This window comes from Physeter macrocephalus, chromosome 17 (assembly GCF_002837175.3).
Source record: "Physeter macrocephalus isolate SW-GA chromosome 17, ASM283717v5, whole genome shotgun sequence".
NCBI classification, from domain to species: Eukaryota; Metazoa; Chordata; class Mammalia; order Artiodactyla; family Physeteridae; genus Physeter; species Physeter macrocephalus.
In genome coordinates this window covers 4799954-4819342 of record NC_041230.1, presented here as the reverse complement: position 1 = coordinate 4819342, position 19389 = coordinate 4799954, and the positions used below count along the sequence as shown (strand labels likewise).

General features: G+C 45.7%; 1 protein-coding gene across 3 annotated transcripts; it reads left to right on the top strand.

The window, feature by feature from the left end:
- The first annotated feature begins 1051 nt into the window (after positions 1-1051).
- On the top strand, positions 1052-13461 carry LOC102985420 (zinc finger protein 548-like). 3 transcript variants are annotated; one of them, XR_008615484.1, is made up of 5 exons: positions 1052-1280; positions 3521-3562; positions 4365-4563; positions 5130-5247; positions 6140-6262. XR_008615484.1 is itself a non-coding variant. In XM_024116992.3 (4 exons), exons 1-4 carry the CDS (start codon positions 1266-1268, stop codon positions 13344-13346), a joined length of 1770 nt encoding a protein of 589 aa, XP_023972760.1. In that variant the 5' UTR covers positions 1052-1265; the 3' UTR covers positions 13347-13461. The 3 variants fall into 3 exon arrangements, 2 of the variants coding, with proteins under 2 accessions (XP_023972760.1, XP_054934939.1); XM_024116992.3 differs by lacking the exons at positions 4365-4563; positions 5130-5247 and adding an exon at positions 11761-13461 and having other exon boundaries at positions 6140-6266; XM_055078964.1 differs by lacking the exons at positions 1052-1280; positions 3521-3562; positions 4365-4563; positions 5130-5247; positions 6140-6262 and adding exons at positions 9974-10241; positions 11761-13461.
- Positions 13462-19389: the final 5928 nt, after the last annotated feature.

Genomic DNA, 19389 nt, shown 5'->3' with positions numbered 1-19389 from the left:
GAAATCTCCTTGACCACAAGAATGTGGAGGCTGGGGTGGACCCTCTCATCTTTCATCCAATTAGGGCTCCTAGTCCCAATAGTAGTTTATCAAAAGGGTCAGCATGAAACCAGTTGCAGCAGGTTACCCCGAAGCCTATCTATCTCCTACCTCAAAGCACACGCTCGCTCCATGGTTTTCACCGTCAAGAGTTTCTTGCTGAGATGTTGCAAAGTTTCTGTTTTAGATGCCATTCCAGGGAATTCCCTGGCGGTCCAGTGGTCAGGACACGGCGCTTCCACTGCCGTGCGCTGGGGTTCAGCCTCTGGTCGGGGAACTAAGATCCCACAAGAGCGCAGCACCGCCAAAAAAAACCCCAGCCATTCCTCCATGCACCATGGCCGCATTAAGTGCAAAACAAGTAGGTGGCTTTGCTTCTGCCTAATCCTTATGCATGAGGAGGCTGTCCTTGGGCCTGTCCAGGTCTTTCCTGCCTCCGGGAGGCCTAGGAAGCTACACTTTTTCTACAGACAACAGGCAGTCAGAGGACATGGGATGGGGGGAGGAATCTGTTCCAGGAAAGTCCCATAGGGTCCTGTTAGGTTTCAAGTTGTTGAAAAGCGACAGCATAGCTGACAGCTATGAGTGCACATAGAGTGTCATTATAATATGGTGTGTCCCTTTGGATGTGTAGATTTTGGAACTTGCTCTGTTTCACAGTCTGAAATAAAAGGTCACTAAACTTTCTGTAAGTTTTCCTGGACTGCTCTCCAGAAATCTGGGTGCGTCCCCTTTAAGAGCAGGGGACGCCTCGCGCATCGTTGGAGCCAGGGAACTCCGCTTCTAAGTGCCCCTGAAGGAGTCTCAAAGCCACTACCAGCCACTTAGAGAGTGAGTTCTGCTCAGATCATAGACAGAAGTGGTGGCAGCGGAAACTACATTACCCAGAAGTTGCTACGGTGCGAAGCGGCGGTGATTGAGCCAATGAAAGCTTAGGGGAGGGACGCATACGTGCGTGCTCATCGCGTGGGGGCGGGACTTCCGGCACTGTCTCTGGTAGTGTTTGGGTGGTTGTCGGGCTGTTCACCGGTTCAGGGTGTCGGCGTCGCTTGTTGGGCACCGAGGTGACGGAGCGAAAAGCGGGAGGAGAGAAGTTGGCCCCGCTGCCCAGAGGCGGCTGTGAGGCCCCCTGCGCCCGCAGTTGACGGCGGTGCCCTAGTTCCCGACCCGCTTGCCGCCTCTCCCGGCTCGGTTCTTCCCACCGGCCGGTGACCGAGGCGGCCCTGATGAGGCCGGCTCAGGTGGGTGCTGCGTCTCCCGGGTCCCCACCCGGCCCGACTCCCGCCTCCGAGTCCCAAATCCGGAAGGAGGTGGGTCCGCTCAATTCCCTGCCAGTCAGCCCCAGAGTCCAGAACAGAGCGCGGCCTTGGGAGGGGTCCCCTTTCAGCCAGTGGACTGGGGTGAGGGAGAGAGTACCCTCGGGGGCCGCCGGTGTACGGATTGCAGGTGCTACGGAGTCGGCAGCATTAGGGAAACCTGGGGTCGCTTTTGTCGTGGACAGAGGGGGACGAGGTGTCTCACCTGAAACGGCAACGTGAGCAGGTGGAATCCATGGAAGGTTGTGAAGGGATTGGGGATGGGAGAACCGTGTTCAGAGTTAGAAGTTAAAAATTAGGAGAATGGGATGCGAATGGAGGCAGGGAGACTGCTGAGGAGATCACCGCGATAGACCCCAGGAGAATTATGGCAGGGGCTGGGCCAGGAAGGTAGTGCGACATTGGGAGATGGGATGAGATTCTGGAGAAATCTCAAACTTGGAGTAAATGGGACTTCCTGCTGCATAAAATACGGTTGTAAGCAAAAGTAGGAAATGAAGTACCATCCAAGTTTTTTTGCCTCAACATCTCAAAGTGAGGAGATGGGGAAGTCAGTGCGAGGAGCAGGTTCCGGGGGAAGATCATGAGTTATATTTGGATATGCTGATTCTGACATGTATCAAGATAGAGATGTCACCAGATGGAGATACCATATGGGGGGGGTGAACATAAAGTCTGGAAGTAGAGAAAGGAGGCAGGGTTGGAGATATCAAAGGACTGGAGGGTGTGGACTGGACCAGGGTATGGCCTGGGGATCAGATTGAGGAGGGAGGCTTAAAATTGTTTTTTTTGTTGTTTATTTTTATTTTATTTTTGGCTGCATTGAGTCTTTGTTGCTTCACGCGGGTTTTCTCTAGTTGCGGCGAGCAGGGGCTACTCTTCGTTGCAGTGCGTGGGCTTCTAATTGCAGTGGCTTCTCTTCTTGCGGAGCATGAGCTCTAGGTGCGCGGGCTTCAGTAGTTGCAGCACGCGGGCTCAGTAGTTGCGGCTCTCGGGCTCTAGAGCACGGGCTCAGTAGTTGTGGCGTACAGGCTTAGTTGCTCCGCGGCAAGTGGGATCTTCCTGGACCAGGGCTCAAAGCTGTGTCTCCTGCATTGGCAGGCGGATTATCAACCACTGCGCCACCAGGGAGGCTTAAGATTGTTACATGAGATGGGCCCTGTGGTGAGGGAGGGCTGAGAGTTGGAGGGGAGGACATGAGGGCTGGGTGCTGGCATCCCTGATGCTCTCTCCAGAAAAGAGCAGACCTGACATAGGAGGGCTTCTGGCCTGTGTCTGTAGGAAGGGAGGCCTGGATGGGGTAAGGCGCTTCCCTTCCGTGGAGCCTGCAGTTTGTGCTGGTGTGGATTCTCCACTTGCAGCCTCTACTGACCCTCAGGGCCACTCCTGATGGAGCAAGGGGAAGGTGAGCCAGAGTGGTGCAGCCAGTGGGTCCTAGACGAGGGCACTGCCACCTCACCTCCACCTCTCAGGGCAAGAGGGATGATCCACTGCTCCCTTCTGAGGATTATTTAGTGGGTAGGCCTGGTTGCTGAATTAACTAATCGCTGACCTGCCTGCTCAGCCCCTCCCTACAACTCATTAACTTAAGAACGTATGAAAATTAATTTAAACACTAATTAATCAATATTCCTCTAAATACATACACACAGGCAATTAGAAATGAGCCTGTTCACTCAGTTAAATTTATGCAAACACTTTGTAATTGGCTTGGCATTGATTTACCTCTAAGTATTTTCTTACAATGCAAAGTTTTATATATGACATCCTCTGAGATCTTAAAAAAGCAGTAAAAATAAAGACCCCAGATTTCAAAACTGTATCACTTCAGTTGCACTGGAAATATATACAAAACCGTTGTTTCTATGGTCAGTCATAGCTGACACATGGTATGTACTCCTTACATTAGATAACAATATGACCCCTGTGAGGTTGGAAGCATTCTTAATCTTCATAAACTTTTTCTTTTCCCTGAGGCTCAGGGAGGTTTAACCCTTCTCCAGTGTCACTCAGCTAGTAAGAGACAATACTGTTTTGTGAGGAACTGAGCTTAGACTCTCAGGCTGAGATCCTGTTACACCAGGGTAGGGCAGAAGTGGTGGTCCAGCTCTGCTGTAGGATCCTGCCACTGTTACCCATTTCACGTGGCTTCCTTCTTCCCCCAGGGTCCCATGGCAGTGGCAGAAATGCTTATGGACCCTGTACAGGTGAGTGGAGGGGTACCACCTCTCACCCATCCCAATTATCACCCTGATAGTTTTATCACCCTGATCTGTATGCCCTCAGGGAATGGTAGTGTCCCAGGACTTCTATCCCTTTTTTCTCTCTTGCCTCTGTAGACCCTGTGCTTTCACTAGGCCCAGGATCCTATATTTAGTCCCAGGTTATATAGAACAGTTCCATTTCTGACAACTGATGGGGTAAGATGTGGCAGAGAGTCCTGACTACATTCAGGATTCTGAATGTTCAGACAGTTGCAGGTGATACTGAGGTGGGATGTTCAGGGAACTGCAGGTCTCTGTTATATCTGTTGGGAATGGGGAGCTGGGATAGGGGTTCACAGGTATCAGGCCTTGAATGATAGCCTGAGGTCCTGGTTCTCTCATCTCAGGTTGTTGGGAGATAGGGAAGGTTTGAAGCAGAGGAGGAAGGTGCTATGACTCATGTTTTAACAGATTCCCTCTGGCTGCAGAATAAAAGACAGACAAGGGTGTGAGTGAAGGCAGGGAGACCTGAGGGGAATTTCTGCAGTCATCTAGGTAAATGTTGGTGGTGGCTACACCCGAGTGGTGGCTATGGAAGTAGGGAGTGGTTGTTTTCTGGATGTGTTTTGAACTAGAGCTGCCTGTGTTTTATTTATTTTTAAAAATGTATCAGTATATTTTTAATTGAAGTATAGATGATTTACAGTGTTGTACTGTCCATATTTTATGTAATGGAGAATGAGGGACTAAGGAGGTGGGCTGATAGGAAGAATTGGGGATGACTTCAGGTTTCTGGACTTGTTAGGAAGAATGGATGCCTCATCAACTAAAATGGGTGAAGTCAGCTTCAGGAGGAATTTCCAGGTGGAATAAGGAGAGTCCGTTTTTGTCCATGTCACAAATGTTCCAGAGACTCCCATGGGGAGGTGTTGTCCAGGGGATGGATTAAGGATGGAGACGGCCCCAACATAAGGGCCGGTGTGTGGACTACGATAAAGCCGAAGGTAAGATTTAGGTGGGATCATTTCTAGTTTATGGTGGTGATGCCATTAAAGGACAAGGAGTGAGAATGAAGGGCCTCAGGACCAAGTTTGTAGGTTGGGTACCTGGCTGGTGGTGATGAGCATCACAAAGGCAGATGAGGGAGCAGAGTGTCCTTGTCTGTGCATGACAGCGGGATGTAGGCATGAGAGTCTTCTGAGGCCAGAGTGGACATGAGATGGATGTTGAGGGAGGAAATGGGATCAGCTAGGAGAGTTGCTAGACTTAGGATGCAGTGACAGTGTGGGTGGGGAGGTCGGTGTACCTGGGCTTCACGTGAGGAGAGAAGGTGCTGACTGCTTATGGGACAGTTCGTGCAACACGGAAGAGGGAAAGGGCTAAGGGGACATGAGGTCTCACATAGGAAGGGTGGCTGGGGAGGAAGGAAAAAACAGGGCCAAGTGGTGAGACCTTCTAAGCAGGGCTTGGGGCAGGCCCTGGCCCCAGGGGACTTTGGTGTTCAGGGGCAGGACTGGGCTGAGATGAATGCTGGATGCATTTCCATTCACTGCCTGGATTCCATGTGCAGAGTGCCCTGTAAGGAGGTGAAGGAAGTGCCTATGGTGTGGGCTGGGGCTGTCTGTGGCACTGTCACTGTGGAAGGGTCAGAGTCATGAGGAAGGTGCAGTCCACCGAGTGAGATGCAGGTAAGGAGGAGTGTGAATGGTTGGCCCTGGGCCCTGGCACTGGGCGCTTGAGGACAGGGACGAGTCTGAATTTGTCTGAGGGTCAACACCTGGGGGACCCCAGGGAAACTGTGTGGCAGGAGAGGGGTAGGGCCCTGCATGCAGGTCCACACCTTAGATGGTGGTTTTCTGCTCCCTCCCCCATGTGTTTTATGCTGTGTGCTGGACACAGTGATCAATGGTAATGAGGAGAGAGCAGGCACTGGTGCCACTGGGACCTGGTATAACTTCCATGGTGGGACGCGTGGGAGGACGATGAGCAGGGACGGATGTGTAGGGGGAGGGCTGAAGGGTCCTGGAAAGGGAAGTGCATCAGTGATTGCACCCACAGGATTTTAACTTGTGGAGGCGAGTGAGTCGTGATACAGAGAGGCCAACGACATTGAAAGACAGTTTTATTACTTATATTTCCCAAGAGGAGGAGGTACACTATGTAACAGGGCCACCTGGAGAAGCACCAGATTCGGTCAGGAGGCATGAGCACAAGCTAAGGGACACCAAAGGTCAGAGCCTTTATTAGACTTTTGAGGGAAATGCAGGGAGGATTGAATGAAAAGTTTATGGGTGACTAGTTTGTATAATTCTGTGTATCTGGGGTATGGGAACTGTCCCTGGCTGTCTGTTACCTGGCCCTGGGCTGCTTTAGGGCAGGGGAAATACTGACCTGGTGCATGAGAGTTAGTTAAGGAGTTGGTTGAGAGTATGGGCTCTGAATTACAAGGGAGATGTAAACAAATTTGGCCATTAGTTTAGCCCTGGAATTAATGGATGGCAAATAGATAAATACAGAATCCACAAAAATATAGTTAAAACAAGAAGCTGTTCATGAACCAAGCTTTTCCAATTTTGGCAGGACCGTGTGGTCTTTGAGGACGTGGCTGTGTATTTCTCCCAGGAGGAGTGGGGCCTCCTTGATGAAGCTCAGAGACACTTGTACCATGCTGTGATGACGGAGAACTTTGCACTTGTGACCTCCCTAGGTAAGGTCCACACGCTCACCCAGTGCCCTGGGCTGTGTTCTGTTCTTTCCCTTTTCCCAGGGGGCAGCTCTGTACTCCCCACACTGAGACCACGGGTACTGCTTCCTTTCCTGGTTTCCTGGCATATGTGTTGTTGGTGCCAGGGCTGGACTGTGTGTACAGTGTCATTTTTATCCCCAGGGAGCCCCATCCCTTCTACTCTGAGTCCTTCCAAGATAGGGCTCAGGAGTCAGAAACCTAGATTTTGTCTGAGACCCGTTCAGACCTGGCCTGTTCTTGGTTGGGTCCTCAGTCTAGATGCTTGGACTCTTGTTGCGCCAGGCCTTACCCCTTCCTCTTGCTGACATTTCTTAGTGCCTCCTGTGCCAGGAATTTTAGCACCAACCTAGTTACTAATTTGGGGAACCACTGATTGTTACTACAGTCTCCCCTGTGAAGTTCTTATAATTTTAGAATGCCGAAAGCCCTGTGTTGGATCTCTGTCTATGTGTGCTGGCCCCTTCTTTTTCTGTCTTTCACATAAGACTAACCTCTTTCAGGTGCCACATCAATGCTCACCTGCAGCAATGGGGAGGACTCTGGGTACCTGCTAGTCTAGTGTGGCCATTACTACATCAATGGCAGGAGACACTCAGAAGTACCCGGGCTTGGTGTGAGGTCCTGGGAAAGGGTGTGATGTCAGAGCTGGGAACCTGTTCTGTGTTCACCATTGATTGATACTCGGACCAATGCCACACCTCATTTCTTCCCCATTCTTATTTCTTCTGTCACACTCCAACCACACTTTTGTGACTCTCACTTGTCACATGTTCTGTTTCATTGCTCCCGTTGCAGTGTTCAACATTTGACCTATATGTAAGATGTCGTGAGGTCTGCATGTATCCTTAAATAGTCCTTGAACTTTAGCATTTCTTTTGTATCAAGTATTTCTAGGTCTGGGCACAACCTTCGACACAGTGCTCACCTGTTACCAGTAGCCATGGCCATGTTGACTTGGAGGTGTGCCTCTCCTCCCTGCACTGGTGTGAATGTGTTCCCCCATGTTCCATATGTTGAAAACCCCATGCCTAAGGTGACAGTATTAGGAGATGGGGCCTTTGGGGTGATTAGCTCATGAGGGCTCTGCCCTCATGAATGAGATTTGTGCCCTTATAAAAGGGACCCCACAGAGCTTCCTAGCTCCTTCCACCATGTGAGGACACTATGAGAAGTCTGCAATCCTTCTTCCCCCAGGGTCCCATGGCAGTGGCAGAAATGCTTATGGACCCTGTACAGGTGAGTGGAGGGGTACCACCTCTCACCCATCCCAATTATCACCCTGATAGTTTTATCACCCTGATCTGTATGCCCTCAGGGAATGGTAGTGTCCCAGGACTTCTATCCCTTTTTTCTCTCTTGCCTCTGTAGACCCTGTGCTTTCACTAGGCCCAGGATCCTATATTTAGTCCCAGGTTATATAGAACAGTTCCATTTCTGACAACTGATGGGGTAAGATGTGGCAGAGAGTCCTGACTACATTCAGGATTCTGAATGTTCAGACAGTTGCAGGTGATACTGAGGTGGGATGTTCAGGGAACTGCAGGTCTCTGTTATATCTGTTGGGAATGGGGAGCTGGGATAGGGGTTCACAGGTATCAGGCCTTGAATGATAGCCTGAGGTCCTGGTTCTCTCATCTCAGGTTGTTGGGAGATAGGGAAGGTTTGAAGCAGAGGAGGAAGGTGCTATGACTCATGTTTTAACAGATTCCCTCTGGCTGCAGAATAAAAGACAGACAAGGGTGTGAGTGAAGGCAGGGAGACCTGAGGGGAATTTCTGCAGTCATCTAGGTAAATGTTGGTGGTGGCTACACCCGAGTGGTGGCTATGGAAGTAGGGAGTGGTTGTTTTCTGGATGTGTTTTGAACTAGAGCTGCCTGTGTTTTATTTATTTTTAAAAATGTATCAGTATATTTTTAATTGAAGTATAGATGATTTACAGTGTTGTACTGTCCATATTTTATGTAATGGAGAATGAGGGACTAAGGAGGTGGGCTGATAGGAAGAATTGGGGATGACTTCAGGTTTCTGGACTTGTTAGGAAGAATGGATGCCTCATCAACTAAAATGGGTGAAGTCAGCTTCAGGAGGAATTTCCAGGTGGAATAAGGAGAGTCCGTTTTTGTCCATGTCACAAATGTTCCAGAGACTCCCATGGGGAGGTGTTGTCCAGGGGATGGATTAAGGATGGAGACGGCCCCAACATAAGGGCCGGTGTGTGGACTACGATAAAGCCGAAGGTAAGATTTAGGTGGGATCATTTCTAGTTTATGGTGGTGATGCCATTAAAGGACAAGGAGTGAGAATGAAGGGCCTCAGGACCAAGTTTGTGGGTTGGGTACCTGGCTGGTGGTGATGAGCATCACAAAGGCAGATGAGGGAGCAGAGTGTCCTTGTCTGTGCATGACAGCGGGATGTAGGCATGAGAGGCTTCTGAGGCCAGAGTGGACATGAGATGGATGTTGAGGGAGGAAATGGGATCAGCTAGGAGAGTTGCTAGACTTAGGATGCAGTGACAGTGTGGGTGGGGAAGTCAGTGTACCTGGGCTTCACGTGAGGAGAGAAGGTGCTGACTGCTTATGGGACAGTTCGTGCAACACGGAAGAGGGAGAGGGCTAAGGGGACATGAGGTCTCACATAGGAAGGGTGGCTGGGGAGGAAGGAAAAAACAGGGCCAAGCGGTGAGACCTTCTAAGCAGGGCTTGGGGCAGGCCCTGGCCCCAGGGGACTTTGGTGTTCAGGGGCAGGACTGGGCTGAGATGAATGCTGGATGCATTTCCATTCACTGCCTGGATTCCATGTGCAGAGTGCCCTGTAAGGAGGTGAAGGAAGTGCCTATGGTGTGGGCTGGGGCTGTCTGTGGCACTGTCACTGTGGAAGGGTCAGAGTCATGAGGAAGGTGCAGTCCACCGAGTGAGATGCAGGTAAGGAGGAGTGTGAATGGTTGGCCCTGGGCCCTGGCACTGGGCGCTTGAGGACAGGGACGAGTCTGAATTTGTCTGAGGGTCAACACCTGGGGGACCCCAGGGAAACTGTGTGGCAGGAGAGGGGTAGGGCCCTGCATGCAGGTCCACACCTTAGATGGTGGTTTTCTGCTCCCTCCCCCATGTGTTTTATGCTGTGTGCTGGACACAGTGATCAATGGTAATGAGGAGAGAGCAGGCACTGGTGCCACTGGGACCTGGTATAACTTCCATGGTGGGACGCGTGGGAGGACGATGAGCAGGGACGGATGTGTAGGGGGAGGGCTGAAGGGTCCTGGAAAGGGAAGTGCATCAGTGATTGCACCCACAGGATTTTAACTTGTGGAGGCGAGTGAGTCGTGATACAGAGAGGCCAACGACATTAAAGACAGTTTTATTACTTATACTTCCCAAGAGGAGGAGGTACACTATGTAACAGGGCCACCTGGAGAAGCACCAGATTCGGTCAGGAGGCGTGAGCACAAGCTAAGGGACACCAAAGGTCAGAGCCTTTATTAGACTTTTGAGGGAAATGCAGGGAGGATTGGATGAAAAGTTTATGGGTAACTAGTTTGTATAATTCTGTGTACCTGGGGTATGGGAACTGTCCCTGGCTGTCTGTCACCTGGCCCTGGGCTGCTTTAGGGCAGGGGAAATACTGACCTGGTGCATGAGAGTTAGTTAAGGAGTTGGTTGAGAGTATGGGCTCTGGATTGCAAGGGAGATGTAAACAAATTTGGCCATTAGTTTAGCCCTGTAATTAATGGATGGCAAATAGATAAATACAGAATCCACAGAAATATAGTTAAAACAAGAAGCTGTTCATGAACCATGCTCTTCCAATTTTGGCAGGACCGTGTGGTCTTTGAGGACGTGACCCTGTATTTCTCCCAGGAGTGGGGCCTCCTTGATGAAGCTCAGAGACACTTGTACCATGCTGTGATGACGGAGAACTTTGCACTTGTGACCTCCCTAGGTAAGGTCCACACGCTCACCCAGTGCCCTGGGCTGTGTTCTGTTCTTTCCCTTTTCCCAGGGGGCAGCTCTGTACTCCCCACACTGAGACCACGGGTACTGCTTCCTTTCCTGGTTTCCTGGCATATGTGTTGTTGGTGCCAGGGCTGGACTGTGTGTACAGTGTCATTTTTATCCCCAGGGAGCCCCATCCCTTCTACTCTGAGTCCTTCCAAGATAGGGCTCAGGAGTCAGAAACCTAGATTTTGTCTGAGACCCGTTCAGACCTGGCCTGTTCTTGGTTGGGTCCTCAGTCTAGATGCTTGGACTCTTGTTGCGCCAGGCCTTACCCCTTCCTCTTGCTGACATTTCTTAGTGCCTCCTGTGCCAGGAATTTTAGCACCAACCTAGTTACTAATTTGGGGAACCACTGATTGTTACTACAGTCTCCCCTGTGAAGTTCTTATAATTTTAGAATGCCGAAAGCCCTGTGTTGGATCTCTGTCTATGTGTGCTGGCCCCTTCTTTTTCTGTCTTTCACATAAGACTAACCTCTTTCAGGTGCCACATCAATGCTCACCTGCAGCAATGGGGAGGACTCTGGGTACCTGCTAGTCTAGTGTGGCCATTACTACATCAATGGCAGGAGACACTCAGAAGTACCCGGGCTTGGTGTGAGGTCCTGGGAAAGGGTGTGATGTCAGAGCTGGGAACCTGTTCTGTGTTCACCATTGATTGATACTCGGACCAATGCCACACCTCATTTCTTCCCCATTCTTATTTCTTCTGTCACACTCCAACCACACTTTTGTGACTCTCACTTGTCACATGTTCTGTTTCATTGCTCCCGTTGCAGTGTTCAACATTTGACCTATATGTAAGATGTCGTGAGGTCTGCATGTATCCTTAAATAGTCCTTGAACTTTAGCATTTCTTTTGTATCAAGTATTTCTAGGTCTGGGCACAACCTTCGACACAGTGCTCACCTGTTACCAGTAGCCATGGCCATGTTGACTTGGAGGTGTGCCTCTCCTCCCTGCACTGGTGTGAATGTGTTCCCCCATGTTCCATATGTTGAAAACCCCATGCCTAAGGTGACAGTATTAGGAGATGGGGCCTTTGGGGTGATTAGGTCATGAGGGTAGAGCCCTCATGAATGAGATTTGTGCTCTTATAAAAGGGACCCCACAGAGCTTCCTAGCTCCTTCCACCATGTGAGGACACTATGAGAAGTCTGCAAAGCAGGAGAGTGCAGGCTGATCTATGGGTTCCAGTCTCCAGAAGTGTGAGAAATCTTTCTGGTTTTATAAGCCAGCCAGTCTGTGGTATTTTGTCATAGCATCCCAAATGGACTGAGACAGTAACTCTTCCTTCAGTCCTTGCCTATTGTCAAGGCTCTCTCATCATGGGAGCTATGCAGGTCCATCTCTGCACAGCAGACCTTCCTCTCTCTGGCTTTAGTCTTTGGTGTGTCATTTCTGATGGGGCTGCCCCTCCTACCAAAATCATCATGCACTTCACCAGCATTTCTCTGCTTACAGGTTGTTGGCATGGAGCCCAGTATGAGGAGGCACCTTCTGAGCAAAGTGTTTCTGTAGGGATGTCAGAGGTTGGGACTCCAAAGCCAGATCCATCCACCAAGAAGGCCCAGCCCTATGAGATGTGTGACCCACTGTCCAAAGACCTTTTGCACCTACCTGAGCATGATGGAATGTACCCCGATGAAGGGCTGTATATTTGTGGGGCAAACCTTTTCCAGCACCAGAAGGAGCAGATTAGAGACAAACTTTCCAGAAGGGATGAGGGGCAGCCTTCATTTCTTACCAACAGCAGCATTCACTCGGCAGAGAGGACCTTGACATGCAGCAGAGATGGAAAGGACTTCCCAGGCAGCATAGGCCTTCTGCAGCAGCTGACCCCTCACAATGCGGGGAAGCCACAGAGGGACACTGAGTGTGGGGAAGCTTTTGATAGTAGGCAGAGTGATTACAGGTGCACTCAGTGTGGGAAAGCCTTCCGTCAAAAACAGATCCTTGTTGAGCACCAGAAAATCCACACTGGTGTAAGGCCTTATGAATGCAGCAAATGTGGGATGGCCTTCATTAGAAAGTTTCACCTTGTTCAGCACCAGAGAATCCATACTGGAGAAAGGCCTTTTCAGTGCAGTGAATGTGGGAAATGCTTTAGGTACAACTCCACACTCATTAGTCATCAGAGAGTTCACACTGGATTGAGCCCTTATGAGTGCAGCAAATGTGGGGAATTCTTCAAGTACAATGCCAACTTCATGAAACATCAGAGAAAACACAATGGAGAAAGGCCTTATGAGTGCAGAGAATGTGGAAAATTCTTTAGGTACAACTATAGATTGATAAGACATGGAAGAGTTCACAGTGGAGAACGACCTTATAAGTGCAGCGAATGTGGGAAATTTTTCAGGTACAGCTCCACATTCATTAGACATCAGAGAGTTCATACTTCAGAAAGGCCTTATAAGTGTAATGAATGTGGGAAATTTTTTAGGTATAATTCCACACTCATTAAACACCAGAGAGTTCACACTGGAGAAAGGCCTTATGAGTGCACTGAATGTGGGAAATTCTTTAGGTACACATCCACCCTCATTAGACATCAAAGAGTTCATACTGTAGAAAGGCCTTATGAGTGCAGCTTGTGTGGGGAATACTTTAAGTACAAGTCCAAACTCATTAAACATTGGCAAAATCACACTGGAGAAAGGCCTTACGAGTGCAGTGAATGTGGGAAGGCGTTTAGGTACCACTGCAGACTCATTAGACATAAGAGAGTTCACAGTGGAGAGAGGCCTTTCAAGTGCAGCGAATGTGGGAAATTCTTTCGGTACAACTCCAACCTCATTAAACATTGGAGAAATCACACAGGAGAGAGGCCTTATGAGTGCAGAGAGTGTGGGAAAGCCTTTAGCCACAAGCATATACTTGTTGAGCATCAGAAAATCCATACTGGAGAAAGGCCTTATGAGTGCAGTAGATGTCAGAAAGCCTTCATTAGGAAGTCCCACCTTGTTCATCACCAGAAAATCCACACTGAAGACAATATGAGTGCTGTGAATGTGGGGAATTCTTTAGATACAACTCCAACCTCATGAAGCAGAGAATTCACAGTGGTAAAGGCCTTATGAAAGGGCCTACTGTATATCACAGGGAACTATATTCAATATCTTGTAATAACTTAAAATGGAAAAGAATCTGGAAAAGAATTATATATATATATAATATATATATAAACTAAATCACTTTGCTGTACACCTGAAACATTGTAAATCAACTATACTTCAATTAAAAAACAAAAGACCTTACGAGTGCAGAGGTTATGGTAAATTAGGTACTACTACAAACTCCTAACACTGGAGAAGTACCTCATGAGTTATGTTGGAGTGAGCCTTCTGAGTACAGCGAGCATGGAAAGTTGGGGTCCCAATCGTTAGACATTGAGTTCACACCAGACAAAGGCCTTCTAAGTACAGTGAATGGAAGTCTTCAGGTGAAACTCCAACCCCATTAAACATCTATTTCACAATGGAGAAAGGTCTAAGTGCAGCAAATATGGGCATATGTTCAGCCAAAACTCCCACCTCATTCAACACCAAAAAGTTCACACCAGAAAGAGTATTGCAAATGTGGAAAGGCTTCAGCAAAATGTCTGCTCTAATCTGTCCCTGAGAACTTTTTTTTTCTTTGATTGTGTATATGTAACAAAGTTTACCCTCTACCTTTTAAATTGTTGGGTGTAGTGTGTTTAAAAATTCACATCTGATCTCCAGAATTTTTTTCATCTTGCAAAAATGAAAGTCTATACCCCTTAAACAACATCTCTTTCTACTCCCTCCCTACCTCACCTGGCAACCTCTTTTTTACACTCAGTTGATGAATTTGATTACTCTGGATGCTTTATACAAGTATAATCATACATTTTTCACCTCTTTGCAACTGGCTTATTTAGCTTAGCATAATTTCACCATGTTGAAGCATTTGTCAGCATTTTCTTCTGTTTTGAGAAGGAATCAGAATTGACCTAATTCTGGGGAAGGGTTCTGATGGTCAATACTAGTTTGCCTGATATGATGCTATTTAGAGAAAGAGGGGATCCAGATTTTATATGGAATATTTATTAACAGCTTTATTGAGGTACTGACATACTCAATTTCATTTATATTAAAATTGTAAAATGTATTTTCACATCTGTGTGCACAATGGGACTATCACCAAAGTCACAATAATGAACGTGTCCATTACTTAACGGAGTTTCCATTAGCTACTTTGTATTCTCTCTCCCAAGCCTACCCAAGTTGCCATCTCCAGGTAGACATTGTAGTTTCTGTTTTCTAGAATTTCATATAAAGGGAATCCTACAGGTTTCCTTGTTACGACTGTTTTCACTGAGTGCATGAATATATTTTTAGTATTATTCATGTGTGTGCAAAGGAATGACACTAAATAAAATAAGGAAGGCTTTGTTATGTATTAGAGCTGCATTGTTTGTAAGAAACGTGTTTTTTTTCTCACAATCAATGAGAAAAATTTGTTTAAATTGTGAAGTGAAGTTGAAACTAAGTAATTTAAACTGAAATTCAGTTTCATATGAATTCATTATAAATGAATTTTGAACCATCTGCGTCATACACAAGCTTCCACTGACACATTGTTCTAGATTTTTCTCTAATTTGGCTTCTTTTTTCTAGTCGTGTCTTTAAGCTATATCGTGTCATAAAGGTTCTTAGGGAATTTTAAAAATCACTTTTTGTGGTAAAATTCACTTAACATAAACTTTATCATCTCATTATTTTAAGTGTTCAGTTCTGTGATATATTGGGATCTCCAGTGAAATAGAACCATCTGTGTATGTGTGTGAGCGCGTGCATTTTGTGTAGAGATAGAGAAAGGAGAGAGATTTTTAAAGGAATTAGCTGATGTGATTGTGATGGCCAGCAAAGTCTAAAATCTGCAGGGTAGGCCAGCAGGCTGGAGACCAAGTGAAGAGTTGCCATCAAGACCAAAGGCAGTCTGCTGGTACAGTTCCTTGTCATCTTTTTATCATGTAATCCTCAAACCAGGTGGCTCTTGAGAAAATGAAAATTTACAAAGGTCAGCAGGCATTATAGACCAGGAAATCAAAAGAGAATAGTTTTAGAGTGAGAGCTAGGAAACAATCACAGAGGCCACTGTCTGGTAGTATTTTTAAAGTCCCAATGTGTGCACAATGTACTTAATGAAAAATTTAAGATAATTGTATCTGAATTGAAGTCTTTCTGTTTCATAAAGTTCATGACAGTCAAAATTTAGAGATTTGAGGCATTAAGAGAAGATACTTAAAATATCTAAATGTGCCTATTTTTGTGTAATTTTAGACATACGAGTTTTAGATTCTTATTAAGAAATAGTCAAAGACCCTAGAAATGAAGAAAATAAGAGCAGATAGAGGGACTTCCGTTTTCTGTCCTGGCGTGTAAGAAGCTGGAAGTTACCACTCCATCCTAACGCAACTAAAAAGCTGAAAATACTGAAAATCAACAACTCTTATTAGGTCCCTGAGAGCAGTCTTGAGTTCTATTTTATATTTGCTGTGCCGTTGCCAATTTGTATAGTCAATCTCTCCTACCTAAAAAAAGAAGATATCCACAATAGTGAGATTTCTTGTTTTCTTAACTGGTCACATGTTGAACTTTATTTTAATTTTCACTAATTGTCCATCACCCATCCTACACCTTTGTCTTTGCCAGACCTTCAGCTAGGCAGAGGTTTCTTTGTTTTGTTTTACTTTTTAATTTGGTGGATGAACCAAAAATTCAAAACCAGAATGGTCCGACTCTCCAAGGGCTCCTGCCTTCATCGTGTTGTTGCAGGTTTATTTTTGGACATGGATTTACTGTCACATTCCCTGGAGAATCCCCCAGATTCCGGACATAGTGCTCCAGGATTCCATTGAGAGCAACAACTCAGTTTCCTCTTGGTAAAAAAGAGTAATCATCATCACCTGGGCAGTAGAGCATTTCCCTTTTTTCCTAAGTGGCATGAGAAGCCCAAAATGACCAGTTGGCTGTCTCATATCCTAATTCAGGTTTATAATATTATTCTTCTGGTGGAATTTTTCTCCCTTAAAGAAAAAGTCCTCCCAACATGCAGAATTTACCATTGAGGGGATGAATAGCAGAAATTACTTGAGAGGGTTATTAGGTAATATAATGTGGAAAAGTAGGCTTGCTAGATTTAGTAAACGATATCTGGCCCAGTAAATTTTGAATTTTTCTAACTCCCTATGCACATATACATTGAAATAAGAGGAAAATGTTGCATGGGACTTATATAAAAATCATTTGTTGTGTTTCTGAAGGAAATTATAACTAAGTTTCATACCTCTTTATACTTACCTGGTAATTTGCTTCTTAACTTTTCCTTGTTTTGTAGTATTTGTTTATATAATTCCTTGTATTTACCCTCTATATTCCATTTAGTTTGTTTCATAGTTTCCAGAGTAGTCTCATCCAATTTGATTCCTTTGCCCACTGAACATTCCTCATGGAGACACAGGCTATAAGTAACATTGTGAGCTGGAGGACAGATGATGCTGTACAGTGTGGAAGACCACTACAACTTCTCCTTTGATTTTTAAAAATCTTTTTCACCCACATTCTTCTTAATAACAATCTTATTTTATCGTCTTCTTTGCTAGTAGTGGAAAACATATCTCTCATGCTTAACTGTTATTACTTGCTGTTTTATAGTTGACTGCCCATCATTTCCAATATTGATCGAACAATTGCACTGTGTCAGCTTTTTGCAAAGCATTTCAAAAAGCGGGCTACAAGAGACTTAAGGCATCCTGACAAGTCAGTATAGGAACCGGGACGAAAATCATTAAATACAGGAAATACCCTGTATAGACAGAACTGGCCACCCTGTTGCAGATGTGTCTCATGAACCTACCACTGTTCCTGAAACTGAGTAGGGTTTTATTGAACATGTGTTAGAGCAGTAAATACACATGACATTATGGTTCTCCTATTTATTTTTTACATTTCCAGTAAGTTCTTCAAAATGTCATCTCGACCCTATCTCTCCAAGTTGTTAGAGTCCAGCGTTTTCAAATGTGAAAAGGAAGCACTGTTTGGAGATAAAACCCTGAGTGTGGCCAAGGTTCTTGCACAGCCACAGGTTCAATTTCATCCTATGACTTTTTCAGACGTCTCTGTCTCTCACTCCAACTTCACTGAGATCTTAACTTTCTTTCGCCTGTAACATACGTTTCTCTACAATTTTTGTCAATTTCGTTGCATAACTACATAATCATTATTATTAGCTTTTTGTAATATCCGTTTCATAAGTAATTTTCCGAGATAATTTCAACTCCCTGTGCATTCACTGTTGCTGCAATTTCAGGTGAATTGCTAAATCAGTTTCCATAAAGGAGATGAGACCATGGAATGCCAAACTTTTGTTTCCCAGGTAAGATGCCCCCTTTGCACATGGGCTTCGATGGTTAGAAGGTCACCCGCTATCTTGGCAGAAAATGGCATGTGATTATTTGCTCTCCTTTACAGACAGGTTTCAGATTTTAAAAGAAATGGAAAATATCTCAGAGAATAATAAATATCTCAATAAATTTTACTTGCTAGGTCGGAAAGCAGTCAATGATTATCAAGGCCAGAATGATATCCCTCTCCAACTCTCCCATATGTCCTGTCTTTTCTTGCATATTGAAGGTCATGAAACATCTTCCAAAACTTCAGTCAACATGTCTTTGACAAGCAAAAAGATAGCTGATAGCATAGAGGGAACATACCTCTACTTAATAAAGGCCATAAAAACCTACAGCTAACATCCTACTCAATGGTGAAAAGCTAAAAGCATTTCCTCTAAGATTGGGAACAAAATAAGACAAGTGACTTGCCACTTTTATTCAACATAGTTTTGGAAGTCCTAGCTATGGCAATCAGAGAAGAAAAAGAAATAAAAGGAATCCAAATGGGAAAAGAAGTTAAACTCTCACTGTTTGCAGATGACATGATACTATACAGAGAAAATCCTAAAGACACTACCAGAAAACTACTCGAGCTCATCAATGAATTTGGTAAAGTTGCAGGTTACAAAATTAATACACAGAAATCTGTTGCATTTTTATACACTAACAATGAAAAATCAGAAAGAGAAATTCAAGACATAATTCCATTTACCACTGCATCAAAAAGAATAAAATAACGAGGAATAAACCTACCTAAGGAGATAAAAGACCTGTACTCTGAAAACTATAAGATGCTGATGAAAGAAATCGACGATGACACAAACAGATAGAAAGATATACCATGTTCTTGGATTGGAAGAATCAACATTGTCAAAATGACTATACTACCCAAGGCAATCTACAGATTCCATGCAATACCTATCAAATTTAAAAATGGCATTTTTTACAGAACTAGAACAAAAAAATCTTAAAATTTGTGTGGAGACACAAAAGACCCTGAATAGCCAAAGCAACCTTGAGAAAGAAAAACGGAGTTGGAGGAATCATGCTCCCTGACTTCAGACTATACTACAAAGCTATAGTCATCAAAACAGTATGGAACTGGCACCAAAAACAGTAATATAGACCAATAGAACAGGATAGAAAGCCCAGAAACAAACCCACGCACCTATGGTCAATTAATTTGTGGCAAACGAGGCAAGACTATACAATGGAGGAAAGACAGTCTCTTCAATAAATAGTGTTAGGGGACTTCCCTGGTGGTGCAGTGGTTAAGAATCCACTTACCAATGCAGGGGACACAGGTTCAATCCATGGTCCAGGAGCTGTGTTGCTCCATGCTGTGGAGCAACTAAGCCCATGCGCCACAACTACTGAGCCTGTGCTCTAGAGACCGTGAGCCACAACTACTGAGCCCGTGTGCCACAACTACTAAAGCCCACTTGCTCTAGGACCCGTGCTCCACAACAAGAGAAGCCACTGCAATGAGAAGCCCATGCACCACAACGAAGAGTAGCCCCCGCTCGCTGCAACTAGAGAAAGCCCACACACAGCAACGAAGACCCAACGCAGCCAAAAATAAATAAAATTAAAAAAAAATAGTGCTGGGAAAACTGGACAGCTACATGTAAAAAAATTAAAGTAGAACATTCTTTAAGACCATACACAAAAAT

Excerpts from the sequence above, each read along its gene's own strand:
- LOC102985420 (XM_024116992.3), top strand. Across the intron at positions 3,563-6,139 it reads TGCTTATGGACCCTGTACAG|GACCGTGTGGTCTTTGAGGA; the intron begins GTGAGTGGAGGG and ends CAATTTTGGCAG. Across the intron at positions 6,267-11,760 it reads TGCACTTGTGACCTCCCTAG|GTTGTTGGCATGGAGCCCAG; the intron begins GTAAGGTCCACA and ends CTCTGCTTACAG.